The following is a 13,061-nucleotide window of genomic DNA, read 5'->3' as shown; positions in this document are numbered from 1 at the left end:
CTATATATATATATATATATATATATATATATATATATATATAACTTTTTTTAATAATGTTTGTTTATTTTTTTACGTGTATATTTATTTTTTTAGTTTAATTCCAGTGATGTGGTTATGTAATATTTGTGTATGTAGTATTGCGTCTATGCTCAGACAGTGATTACGTCAAAGTCGCTACATCTGTCTGTAATACTGAACTGACCCCGCTCCACCTGCAGCTATACCCACAATCCTTAGAGGCTAGGTGCTACGGCCCTCCCCCACCCACTCCACCCGCATGGCTGCTTTGTGCCTCCGCTCGTCTGTTCGGCAGGCCTGCTTAACTCAGCAGAAGTGATTGTAGAGTTGCAGTTTTTTAGCAGAATAAAACGAACAGGGTAGAGTTTAAACCTGCACACACAGATTGTGCAAAGTGTGTGTCTGGGTGCGTGCCCAGCAGTAAATGTATTATACAAGTGCCCAGCTGTGAGTTTATTGCACGGTTAGTGTGTGTGTGAGAGTAGCATCAGCTCGAGCCCAGGGCTACTGGCTTTTGACGCTTAATCTCCCATTGACTGCACGGAGAGAGAGGAAATGGGAGGATTTTAGTGCGTAAAGGATGAATAGACAACTCAATCCCTGTTTTAAGCAGAGCAAGGGAGAGGGAAAGGGAAAAAGAGAGTGAGATTTATGCCTAAAACATATGTATGCAAGGATGTCATTGCAAAGGCTTCTGCATATGCAAGCTTTATTTTATGCATTGATGTAAAATGTCACATTGCATTCTTAGCTGTTTTCACATGAGGTGCTGTATCTTGTTCTACACTGTAAACAGTTATTATTGGAGTTCATTTTATAAAAAATACTATCTGTTTTTCGTTCTTTGCGTCGAAGCAGCAGGGTGAATAGAATCTTGCTGAGCAAATTTGTTAAATTTAGTTGAATTGTCAATAGCACATCTGATTTAAAGGGATAGTTCACCCAAAAATGAAAGTTCTGTCATTAATTACTCACCCTCATGTCTTTGCAAACCCATAAGACCTTCTTTCATCTTCAGAACACAAATTAAGAAATTTTTGATGAAATCCGAGAGCTTTCTGACACTCCCATAGACAGCAACGCAACTGACACGTTCAAGGCCCAGAAACATAGTAAGGATATCATTAAAATAGTCCATGTGACATCAGTGGTTCAACGTTTTATGAAGCTACGAGAATACTTTTTGTGTGCAAAGAAAACAAGAACAACAACTTTATTCAATAATTTCTTCTCTTCCATGTCAGTCTTTGCTATGTGTTCACAAGAGTAAGATATTTCAAAATATCTTAATTTGTGTTCCGAAGATAAACGAAGGTCTTGCAGGTTTGGAACGACATGAGGGTGAGTAATTAATGACAGAATTTTCATTTTTGGGTGAACTATACTTTTAATTGCACAGGTAACTGAGCCCTGAGGTTTTCTTCCACAGTAATGCAAAAACACATAATTTTGTGCAACAGGCTTATGAACTAGCTTGCATTTATATTTGAACAAATTTTAGCGATTGAAACGGCTTGTGCACACATGGGTGAATCATATCATACGTTCACCCTTTTCTGTGGAAGAATGTTCAATGGCATTTTCTAGAACTAAATATGCATTTGAAAGTCCTGCTGCACTTTACCTACAGCATTTACCCATATGATGCTCATTCAGTTTTATTTCAATAGTTCTATAGCACAATGCAGACCAAGGCCAAACAATGACTCACGACACGGCAGTAAGGAGCCAGTATTTCGATGTGGAGCCAGAGAGAAAGAACAAGAGTTAGAGTGTTTTCGAGTTTGATCTGCCATCTTATTGCGTCAAAGAAACAGAGATACACACGGTTGCCATGGAGACACATTTGACCATGCCTCTGTGACTTCACAGAGAGTTCTTGCTCAAGTTTCTCTGCCGTTTTATTGCTTGTTTCAGAACATCTTTTCTATTTTTGTCCACTTTTTTCCTCTGGCACTTTTCTTCACCTCTTTCTTTTGTCATCCACCCATGCAATCTTTTTTTATTATTATTTCAGGGCTTAAAAACAAGGATTATTTCTTCTGACCTCATTGGGTCAGTAGTTCAGATTTATTTTTGCCAATATTTTCACCACAGAAAAAAATTGCATTGTATTTTTGAGAACTATATTTAACTCATTTACAAAGAGAAGTTACAAAAATATTTGTTTAAGGCTTAAGCATAATTTAGAAATTATTCAAACTTTGCCATGTTAATTCAACATTGATGGAGTTAAATTGAATATTGTTAATTTTACTCTAATAAAGTTATATTTAAATCAGAGTTATAACTTATGTGCTAATTCACAATATGAAAAAATATATAATATTAAAAGTAAAATATATATATACACACATTGTATGTTTAGGAAAATCATCTTTATATCCATAAGAATAAATGCATTTATATTTTTCATTAGATATTTACTTTTGTTTAGAAAATTTACAAAAAATATTGTTTATTAAATAAGCCTAATTTTAATAAAAGCTAGAAATTATACAGCAAATTTGGCAGTGTTAATTCTAACTTTGATAGTAATACAAAAAAAACATTCTGCCAGTATACAAGATCAAGAAATGTTATCACAAGATATAGTGAGAGAGTCTGTCTTGAGCATTGTTTTAAAATCAGCTGACAATTTCAAATCGACCGATCATCGCAATCTCAGAGAGGAATGGTACATTTCCATTAAGTGCATGTGTGAGCGTGTGTGTGTGTGTGTGAATAATCTCTTTATCTCAGACCTGACAGGGCTCATTCCGTTGAGAGTGAGGGTGTCAGCTGAGACAGCCAAGACAGAACGATGGACAGATAAGAAAAGGAAAGGAGGAATAAGGGCACACGGGTCTGTCAGGGCATTTTTTTTTTTTTTTTCGCTATTTCTATTTAGGCTTGATGTTATGGGTACAGGACTGCGTTGGAAGCAAAATGACTGTGTTTCTCTCTAAAACTTATGGGCTTGTAGAAAAATTTGCATTTGTGTGTGTGTGTTTTTGCTGAAACTGGAGTAAACATAGTCTTCTTCAGATCTAGTTTCACAGGTTAAAGGTAATGGAAAGACCCGCTCCCATTACTTAGGGCATGTTAGGGTGTGTGTTCAGTGCTGTTCGTCTTTTCCTAGTTCCATCTCTCTTCAGGTCATGGCATTGTTCAGTAAGCACTTCTGTTGAGATTCACACACCCCGAGTGAAAAAAACACAGTAGATTAGATCTCTTACTGCAGTTGTAGATGCAAGTGTGTTTGCATTAGGGACACATATTTAAAATTCACTTGTTGGGTGGGTTGAATGAAGGACAAGAAGTGAAGATGACTAATCTCTCTTAAAGAAGTCTGTATAATCAGACTGTTTTCAGGTTCACATATTCAAATTTATTTCGGGGACTTTAGATAAGACACGTTTTTGCAACAGCTAGACAGAGTGAAACGGAATAGAAAACATTGCTTTTAAGTCTTTAACTAATATTCATTTGATTAATTTGTCACTGCCAAATGCATAAATGGTTTTAATGTGAATGCTGTTCCAGGAAATGTAAAGCACATGCAAGTTTTACACTGCAAACTATCTAAAAGTACAAGAATGATACTAAAATCACCACAGGTAAAAATACAACTAAAAACTATACAGGTAAAACAAAATCTAATGATTGTAACCTAGTTTGTGAACACTAAACTACTACAAAATACAGAAAAAATAGTAATATTGTCAAATATTCAGAATTAAAATGGCTGTTTACTTTTGGAATATATTTTAAAACGTAATTTATTCCTGTGATGGCAAAGCTGAATTTTCAGGATAGTTACTCCAGTCTTTAGTGTCACTTGATCCTTCAGAAATCATTCTAATATGCTGATGTTGACAACAGTTGTGCTACTTAATATTTTTTCAAGATGATTTGAAAAAAAAATTTTGTAATATTTTTACTATGCTTATAGTTTACTATATTTGTATTTTAATATTGTTACATTGTAAATATCTTTAATGCCACTTTTGGTCAATTTAATGCATCCTTGCTGAATAAAAGTATGCATTTTGTTAATCTTACTGACCCCAATCTTTTGAACAGTAGTGTGTGTGTGTGTGTGCGGGCCTATTTTGCACCAAAGGTTTTTCTTTCATTAAAGATGTTCTTGCAGGAACAAACTGGTTCAGCAGTCAACGGGATTTCAACAGTGATCTTTAAAATCAGCTCACATAGCCTCTCTGACTGTCTCTTCTCTTTGTATTTTCTTAATCTTGTTAGATGGCTTAATTTAGATATTGTTTAGACTTCCGGTCTTAGATTATGTGTGTTTGTGTGTCTGAGTGTGGGTTTACAGGTCTATAAAAGAGCACTAATTAGATTATACTCACCTACACAATAAGTGTCATTAAAAAAAGACATTACTACATTTCTTTAAACCCAGTTTTTCCCTTTCTCTTCTGTATCAATGTATCAAAAGTTATTATATACACTATTACTATTTTTTCTGGATATTTAATGAGATACATTAATTCTAAAACAATTTGAGAGGCTGCTGATACTTTCTTGCTGAAGATACTACATTCTTGCTGAAGATGCAAAAAAAGTTACAGACAAACCACTCTTTTAAAAATTCTAGAGCATTTAGTTTTTGTTTGTTTGGCAGCTTTCAATTGTTTTTCCTTATCTGAGCAGGCTTTTCATAAACTTGCCATTTAAGTGCACAAAATTATTGCCAACAGCCTAAGATGCTTAGCTAGTCTCTCAACCCGGTCAGGCTGGTCTGTTCTGTGCTGAGAGGTTTTGAGCACTTGTCAACCGAGAAAGCTGGGAGAGCAGCTTGGTCAGTGGAAGACCAGCTTGGGCAGGCTTTTAGACCAGCAAGACCAGTAAAAACCAACAAAAACCAGCAAACCATCTTAGGCAGGTTTTTTTTCCAGCAATATGATTGGAAGTTTTTGTTATGAACATTAATATCCCTGTGCAGTACATCGTGACTCTCTTTTGCTGGAGCAGTTTATTTTTCCTGTTCTTTTGCAATGTTTGATATTGCTTAATGTTTCTAATTCTGTTTCAGAGTTCAGTTGCTCAATTCTGTCTTTGTCCATGACCACCCTCCTCAATCGTATGCTCATACTCTAGAGATGTGATCTGGCCTTCTCTGCACAAACACACAAATGTAAACACCAAACACGTGAGCACACACAAACTATACATACTTTTTCTTGCTGTTCAATTCCACTTTTAACTAGGCTTGTGTGTAAAGAGCTTATGGCTACTGGGCCTTTGGGAAACAAAACTGATTAAAGTCTGCTAATGAATCATTTTTCCCACAGTCTGGCGTTTAGCGTGTGTGTGAGTGTGTGAGCAAGACAGCAAAGCAATTAATTTGACAAATATTTTGCTTTATTACTGTTAATAATAATAATTGAAAAATAAAATATATAATTATAATAATTGATTTAAATATTTAGATTTTAATATAAAATAGATAATATAACAAAATATGTATTATAATATTATTATTAATTATAACTATTAATGTTGATGCTGTAATATTTTTATAACAATACATTTTATTTATGTGTGCTTTATCTCTTGTATAAAATTACCATTTTTATCAAATTTTGTTGTATACATTGTTTGTTTTTGTAAATTGTTAAATATTGTAGACTAGATTACATTTTAGAAATGTAATGAATTATTGAATGTTATCATAATCTTAATCATACCAATCAAAGCCACAATAATCTGAACGTTTATGTGTGCATGCTCATTCATGCAGCCACAGTAGATCAGTATGTCAAGTTGTACATTGTGGATTTGTAAGATGGATTGTGTTCTGTGAGTGTAGCCATTGAAGGCTGGTTTAAGCTTGTTGGGAGCTAAAAGAACAGACTGGGCCTCAGGCTAAATTATGTAACACTCCCATACATTCAATTAACTAAATCAACCTGTCTCTCCCCAGCGCTCCAGTCCGAATGTGACAGTCTCACAAACAGAAGCTGCTGTTTTCTCAGAACTCTGGCTGTTTGCACAGTGTATAAATGTTCAGAGTGTCAACCTGTCAGAGACTTAAAGGGATAGATCACCCAAAAATGAATTCTGAATAGCACCCACATGCCCCTCCAAATCAGATGTTGTTTTCAGTGGTGCATGAACTAGACATTTCTGGAGGAATCACAGCTCTTGCAAGACAATGACAGTTTGGGGCACTTCAAAAAGGGGGAAAAACAGCATACTTGCTTATGTTATTTAAATGATTCTGACAACTTTGTATGATTTGAAATGTAACATTTTTGCATTTACACGGTACATTGTATATTTAGATGATTTGGGGTCAGTAAGATATTTATATTAGTATAGATATTTCATATTAGAATGATTTCTGAAGGATCACGTGACACTAAAGACATAGATACTGAAAATTCAGCTTTGCCTTCAGAGGAATAAATTGCATTTATTTATTAACTATAACCAAAGCTCACATCTAGCTATGCCCAAATTCAGAAACGACAGCAAAACAGTTCAAGAGCATCTTTTTATGTTCCACATAACAGCAAACAGTACCTGTTTATAATGACATGAGGGGAAGCAAATAATAACAAAATTTTATTTTTTGCCTGAACTATGCCTATAATAAAAAATGATGCTCAGCCTTGCGTCTTCACATCTTTTTCTGTTGTTCTACATTCTCTTTCAACCCTCGCTTCATTTCTTTGCAGCTCTTTTAATCTTTCAGCCGTCTTGGTTCTCCCGTTTTATCTCTATTTCTGTCTGTTCCTCTCCCTCTTTCTATCTCTTTTTTCTCAGTTTGCTCTCTTCCTCTTTCTGGTTTGAATATGCAGTGACCGAAGGGCTTGAGGAGTGACGTACAGACGTTCAAAAACATCAGCTAGCTGCTTACCTCAACATGTGCGTCAGCATTGCTCATCCCTTATTCCTTTCTGCATGTTCTCCATCTTTACATCTCCCTCTGTAATTACTGTCCACGCTCTCTCTCTAAAAAAAGTCTAAAGTCTTGTTTGTGTTTTTGTGTGCATTTATGTTTTTTTATTTAAAAGGGAACAGGAAGGCTACATTTTCTCATACGCACAAACTCACACAAACAAACAGTCAGTCACGCACATACTACGCAGGGTTTTAAACTTCCAGAGGGATAAATGGTGTTGCAGCATCTCATCATCAAAAAAGTGGAGATTAAACCCAGTGACCCAGGAGGCGGTGTGTGTGTGTGTGTGTGTGTGTGTGTGTGTGTGTGTGCGTGTGCGTGTGAGTGCGTGTGAAAACAAACACTCAGCACTTTTACATATTATATTAAACATGCCATACCTGGGCTGATTCTGCTCAGTGTGTTTTTCTAATCTGATCTATGTGACAGCGTCTCTCTCTCTGTTTCTGTGAATGATGTTTGTGTCATTCATCAAGTGTTTCTGTGTGGGTTTGTGTGCTTGTCCGTGTGTGTGTGTGTGTGTGTGTGTGTGTGTGTGTGTGTGTGTGTGTGTTGGCAGGTTAAATACTGGAGGGCTTATATGACATGCTTTATGAGCCACCCTGACAAGACAAAAAAGAAATGTTCTTGTATTACCTCCCAGCCTTTCAGTCTCTCTTTTCAACATCCAGCAGCCCCAAATAGTATCTGAACACTTAAGCCACACTTTAAAATGTGTATACACTACTGTTGAAAAGTTTGGGGTCAGCAAGTTTTTTTCCCTTTATGAAAAAAAAAAAAAAAACTTGAATAAATTGCATAAACTGATTGAAAAGTGAGAGTCTCTATTTTAAATCTCTATTTCAAATAAATGCTGTTCTTTTGAACTTTCTATTCATCAAAAATTGTGCCAAAATATTAAGCAGCACAACTGTTTTCAACATTCTTCAGCAGCAAATCAGCATAAGACAAGATTTCTGAAGGATCATGCTGAAAATTCAATTTTGCCATCACAGGAATAAATTACATTTTAATATATATTAAAATAGAAACAAATATTTTAAATTGTAATTACAATTCACAATATTGCTGTATTTTTCATCAAATTAATGCAGCCGTAGTAAGAGACCCCAAACTTTTGAATACTAGTGTATGTCATTGCATTAGTTTAAAAAAAAAAAAAAAACAGCACAAGCACACTTTTCGTTTGTCAAACTAAAAACATTATATAAATATATAGTATATAGAATAAATATATAAGTATTTTTCTTAATTTAATGTAAAGTTGAGGGATTAAATCCACAAAAAATGCCATTGCGACTATTTGGTTAGTTTAGCATTCAAGAGTTAATCATTTAGTTCTGACAAAAAATATTGTTTGATTGCACATGGCACCACAGGAACCAGATGAGTCCTCTGCACAATCTGACTCTGCTTTAGCCTAGATTTAAACTGCTGATTTTGTCTGGCCAGAGGAGAATGACACTATTTCGACACACTGTTTCCACGTCTAAATACTGTAAAGCTGATATAAAGCCACCCAGCTTTATATCAAGCTGATGTAAAGCTGCTTTAATGCAATTTGCATTGTTAAAAGCGCTATACAAATAATAGTGACTTGACTTGACTTGACTTGTTTTGAAATTGTATTAATTGAGGAAATTCATGTAAGTGTGGCTTCAGTGTCCAAATACGTGTTTTTCTATACATTCATCTGTTTTCTAATCCGTTTGTCATACATAGGATTGCATGGATGCCAGAGCCTATTGTGAAATCAGTGAAATCATGATATCAGTCCAAAATCTTTGTCTAATTGTGTGACGCCTGTTAAGGTGACAGATAACTGAAAAGAAACGTACAAGCAGTGGAAGAAAGACAGAATGTATTGGTTGTTCATCCCTCATTTAGAGATGAGCCAGGGACGACACAGTCTTTTCTGTTTTGCTCATGAATAAATATTTTCCGCTGCCTGTTGCCCTGTGTGTATGTGTGTTGACCAGACAGGCACTTAGCCACAAATTCTCACTGAAGCTCTTCAGAATAAAATTACAGAGTGAAACCTTAAACTTGCAGGGGAAAGGGGGAATGACAGTGAAAGAGAAAGAGAGGAGGATGACAGGAAGGAAAAAACTAGAGAAGCAAGTGCCTATTAATAATTAGTCATTTGATCAGGCAGCATTTTGGACCTGTATTCTGGCATGCTTTCAAGGGTATGTGCCTGTGTGTGTTTATTTAGCTATACTTTGGGGACAAATTGAGCTAAATCTGACAAAACTTCCCTTCAGGGTTCTCATTTGGAGAAATGATTAATATATAAACCAAATCATGTTGTTTTTCTAAAAATTCTAAAGCTGTTTGGTTTAGCTTTTACTAATTTAAACATATTTAAAGCCAAGTAAACTGGTGTGAGAGTGTGTGAGAGAGAGAGTGTGTGTGTGTGTGTGTGTGCGTGTGTGTGTGTGTACTGGTTTTTGTGGTTTACAGGGACAAAATTTGTATAATGACATGGGTATGACAGAGGTATTACAATTTGAAGGTGGTTTATGAGGACACTGCCTATGTCCCCGTAATTCAAAAGGCTTAAAAAACATACTAAATGGTGTTTTTTTGAAAATCTAAAAATGCACAAAGTTTCCTGTAAGGGGTAGGGTTAGGTGTAGGGTTGGTGTAGGGCAATAGCACATACAGTTTGTACAGAATAAAAACCATTACACCTATGGAGAGTCCACACAAGGATAGCAAACCAGACATGTGTGTGTGTGTGTGTGTGTGTGTGTGTGTGTGTGTGTGTGTGTGTGTGTGTGGGGACAAATTCAGTCCAAAACTGAAGCTCTGAAAGGGCTCAGTCAGCATTGCTCAATAAATGTGCCACTTACTCTTGGGTCCTTTTAATACCCAGAGCAAAACTCTTCCTACTGTGTGCACATATTCTCACACACACACGCACACACACACACACACACACACACACACTCTTGATTTGGGACTCTCCATAGGCGTAATGGTTTTTATACTGACCAAACCATATTTTCTATTGCCCTTCACCTAAATCTACCCCTTACAGGAAACTACTGGCAATTTTTAAATTTCATAAAACACCGTTTTGTATGGCCGTATTTAAGCCTTTTGTTTTACTATGTTTACATTGTAGTACACATTTTCTTAGCTGTCTAAAGTACCATAGACTTCTAGTGTTTTTGTATAATGTTAATTATGATTACTACATGTAAGATTCTAGTCATTTAAGCAAATTTTCTGTGAAATTTTGCAAGCAAAAAATATTCATTGTCAGTAGTGTAGCAATGTATGACACTCAGCTCATATAATTTCAAACCAAGCAGCTTTCTGTCGGTTAGCTTGATTACTTGACCAGCTTGAACCCGATGCATAATCTGCATGGAGAAATCTTTTGCCCTCACACAAAATTCCTGATCACATGGATTCCTATTGAAAGGGCCAGAATTTGGGTGCAGAGATTCTCCAAACAACGGCTGTTGTTGTTTTATTCTTAAAGCAACACATTAGTTACATTTTATCACTTGTATCTTTAAGGTCATCTCTAAAAAGGTGTTTGATCAGACTCAGTGGACTTCTGAACAGTTTTGTCCACAGAGTATTTTTAACTTAACCCATATACATACAGTACCATTCAAAAAGTTGGGGTCAGTAAGACTTTTTTGTATGAATGTTGTTTTTGAATGATGAATAGAGTTATTGAATGAAATCTCTTATGCTTTCCAAGGCTGCGTTTATTTAAATAAAAATATAGTAGAAAGAGTTGTATTGTGAAATATTACTACAATTTAAAACAACCATTTTAATTATAATATCAGTCGTTAAAAGCAAGTTATTTAAAGTGTACCTAAATTATACTTGCAATAGTTCCACTTTAGCACAATCAAATATATTTGAGGTTGTTGGACCTCAACACTACTTTCTCACAATTAAAGTGCATTAAGTACAAAATTAGTTGTTACAATTTAGCAGACTTTAATTATACCAGATTAGTACACCAAAGGTACAACTGCAGGGTGTTTTTATTAAGCTCATAAATGTGTAAATGTATTTGATGATATTTGATGAGTGAAAAGTTCAAAAGAACAGCTTTTTATTTTAATTTTGTTTTACATGTCCTTACTGTCATTTTTGATCAATTTAATGCATCCTTGCTGAATAAAAGTATCAATTTCTCTCTTACTGACCCCAAAGTGTAGCATTTTTATGATTATTGAGACTGTTTTATTAAAATGTGTCTGTGCTGCATGTGCTAAATGTGCACTAACTGCAAAGACTGTCTCTCTGAAACAGCCCGGGGTTAAACGTCAAGCCCAAGGGCACAGCAGTCAGCAGAACTGAGATCTCAGATCGCTCACTTCACAAGACACCGAATATGCTGCATGTCATGGGTATAGATGTCATTTAATTTTAGTGGGCTGCATTGAGATATTCAAGGTAATTATACAATGACATTATTGCTGCGCTGTATTATACAGTATTATGCCTGGAGAAAGAGACATTCAAACTATGATTTATGTTGCATGTTTCTGCAAAGACGTTTGGCAAAAAGTGGTTGATCCTGAGGAGCGAGAGAGAGATGGTACAGATGAGTCAGCAAAGAGTGTTTGTTAGTTTAGAGCTCGTTGTTGGGTTTTCACTGGGCCCTGATGGAAAATGCAGAATTTTTTCACGTTTTCTGTTGATTTTAGGTGACAAGTTACAGCATTTTGTGGCGTATGGACTTAAACATGAGTTCAGCAGAGCTAAGAGCACTAAAGTCTCATGAACATTTTGAATACGTGTATTCAAAAATATTAAATAAATGAACACTAAAGAGGTAGAGGATGTAAAGCTTTGCTCCAGTAGAGTGCTTCTGATTCCTCCTCGTTTCACAAGCACACAGATTTTCATGTACTTTACATTTGCATTACACACACGCATACTGACTCAAGACTCCTTCCTTAAACTTTCTTAAAGTCATTCATTTACTCATTCTCTTGATCTATCTTGCTCTTTGTTTCAGTGTTTGATATGTGATGGACTTCAGCCACATGTTTTCTCAGAAGACATTCTCCGTGAAGTGTGTGTGTTGAACTTTCACAGCTGTTGTTTCATGTCAGTGTTGTAAGACCCTATTGAATGGCACACACACATACATACTCCTGGATAAACATATCGTCGTGTCACTCTTAAATTTGATGTGATGCAGGTCAGTGATTGACAACCTCAGGGGATGAAAAGGTAACGTCAATCACATACTTGAGCAGAAGATAGATCAGCATGTCACATACTCTCTCACTCAGAGACACACATAGCTGTCCATACATGCTTTCATACACAGGAGGCATTACATACTATATGTCAGAATGCTATTTAAGGCCTCTCATCATCAACGCATGCCGACATACACAGTAAAATAATTGCAATTCTAATATTCTAATTTTTTTTAGTTTTCATTTTATATTTAATATATATATATATATATATATATATATATATATATATATAAGATTTTTTATATATATATATTTTTATTGTTTTTGAAAGTGGTCTCTTATGCTCACCAAGCTTCATTTATGTGATTAACAATACAGTACAGTAATATTCTGAAATATTACTGCAAATTAAAATAACTGTTTTCTAGTTTAATTTATTTTAATATGTAATTTATTCCTGTGATGCAAACCTGAATTTTTATATATCATTATGTGTCATGTGATCCTTCAGAAATCATTTAATATGCTGATTTTCTGCTCAAGAAGCATTTCTTATTATTGCCAATATTTTGTGCTGCTTTTTTTCTTTGAAACTGTGATTCATTATTATTATTATTATTATTATTTTTAAATAAGATTCTTTGATAAATAGAAAGTTCAAAAGAACAGCATTTATTTTGAATATAAGTCGTAATATTACAAATGCCTTTGCTGTCACTTTTGATTGATTTAATGCATTCTTTCTGAAGCATTCATTTGTAAAGAAATACTACTCCAAACTTAATACCTAATTTAAGTTTAACATCATTTTACTCAAGTTAATTTAATTAAAAAAAAAAAATTTCTAGTAGATTCTAGTAGTTCAGCTTGGTTGGTGTATTAACATTAAATCAGTTAATAAAACTCTAAAATATACAGACATCATTCACACAGTC

General features: G+C 34.9%; 1 protein-coding gene across 3 annotated transcripts in view; it reads left to right on the top strand.

The window, feature by feature from the left end:
* The window catches only part of si:ch73-335l21.1 (insulin receptor substrate 1-B), a 49,446-nt gene that overhangs the window by 32,993 nt on the left and 3,392 nt on the right, over window positions 1–13,061 (top strand). Inside the window, exon 3 of one of the 3 annotated variants that reach the window (XM_058780372.1) lies at window positions 11,934–12,315. The exons of the other annotated variants lie outside the window; for them this stretch is intronic. Within the exon in view, the coding sequence (XP_058636355.1) occupies window positions 11,934–11,947 (14 nt within the window). The 3' untranslated portion in view covers window positions 11,948–12,315. Of the gene's footprint in view, window positions 1–11,933; window positions 12,316–13,061 lie in introns of those variants that run through there. 3 annotated transcript variants of the gene reach the window in all.

The sequence above is a fragment of the Onychostoma macrolepis genome, chromosome 07 (genome assembly GCF_012432095.1).
Source record: "Onychostoma macrolepis isolate SWU-2019 chromosome 07, ASM1243209v1, whole genome shotgun sequence".
Lineage (NCBI taxonomy): Eukaryota > Metazoa > Chordata > Actinopteri > Cypriniformes > Cyprinidae > Onychostoma > Onychostoma macrolepis.
Note: the sequence above shows the minus strand (reverse complement) of the source record. Positions and strands in the feature narration are given on the sequence as shown.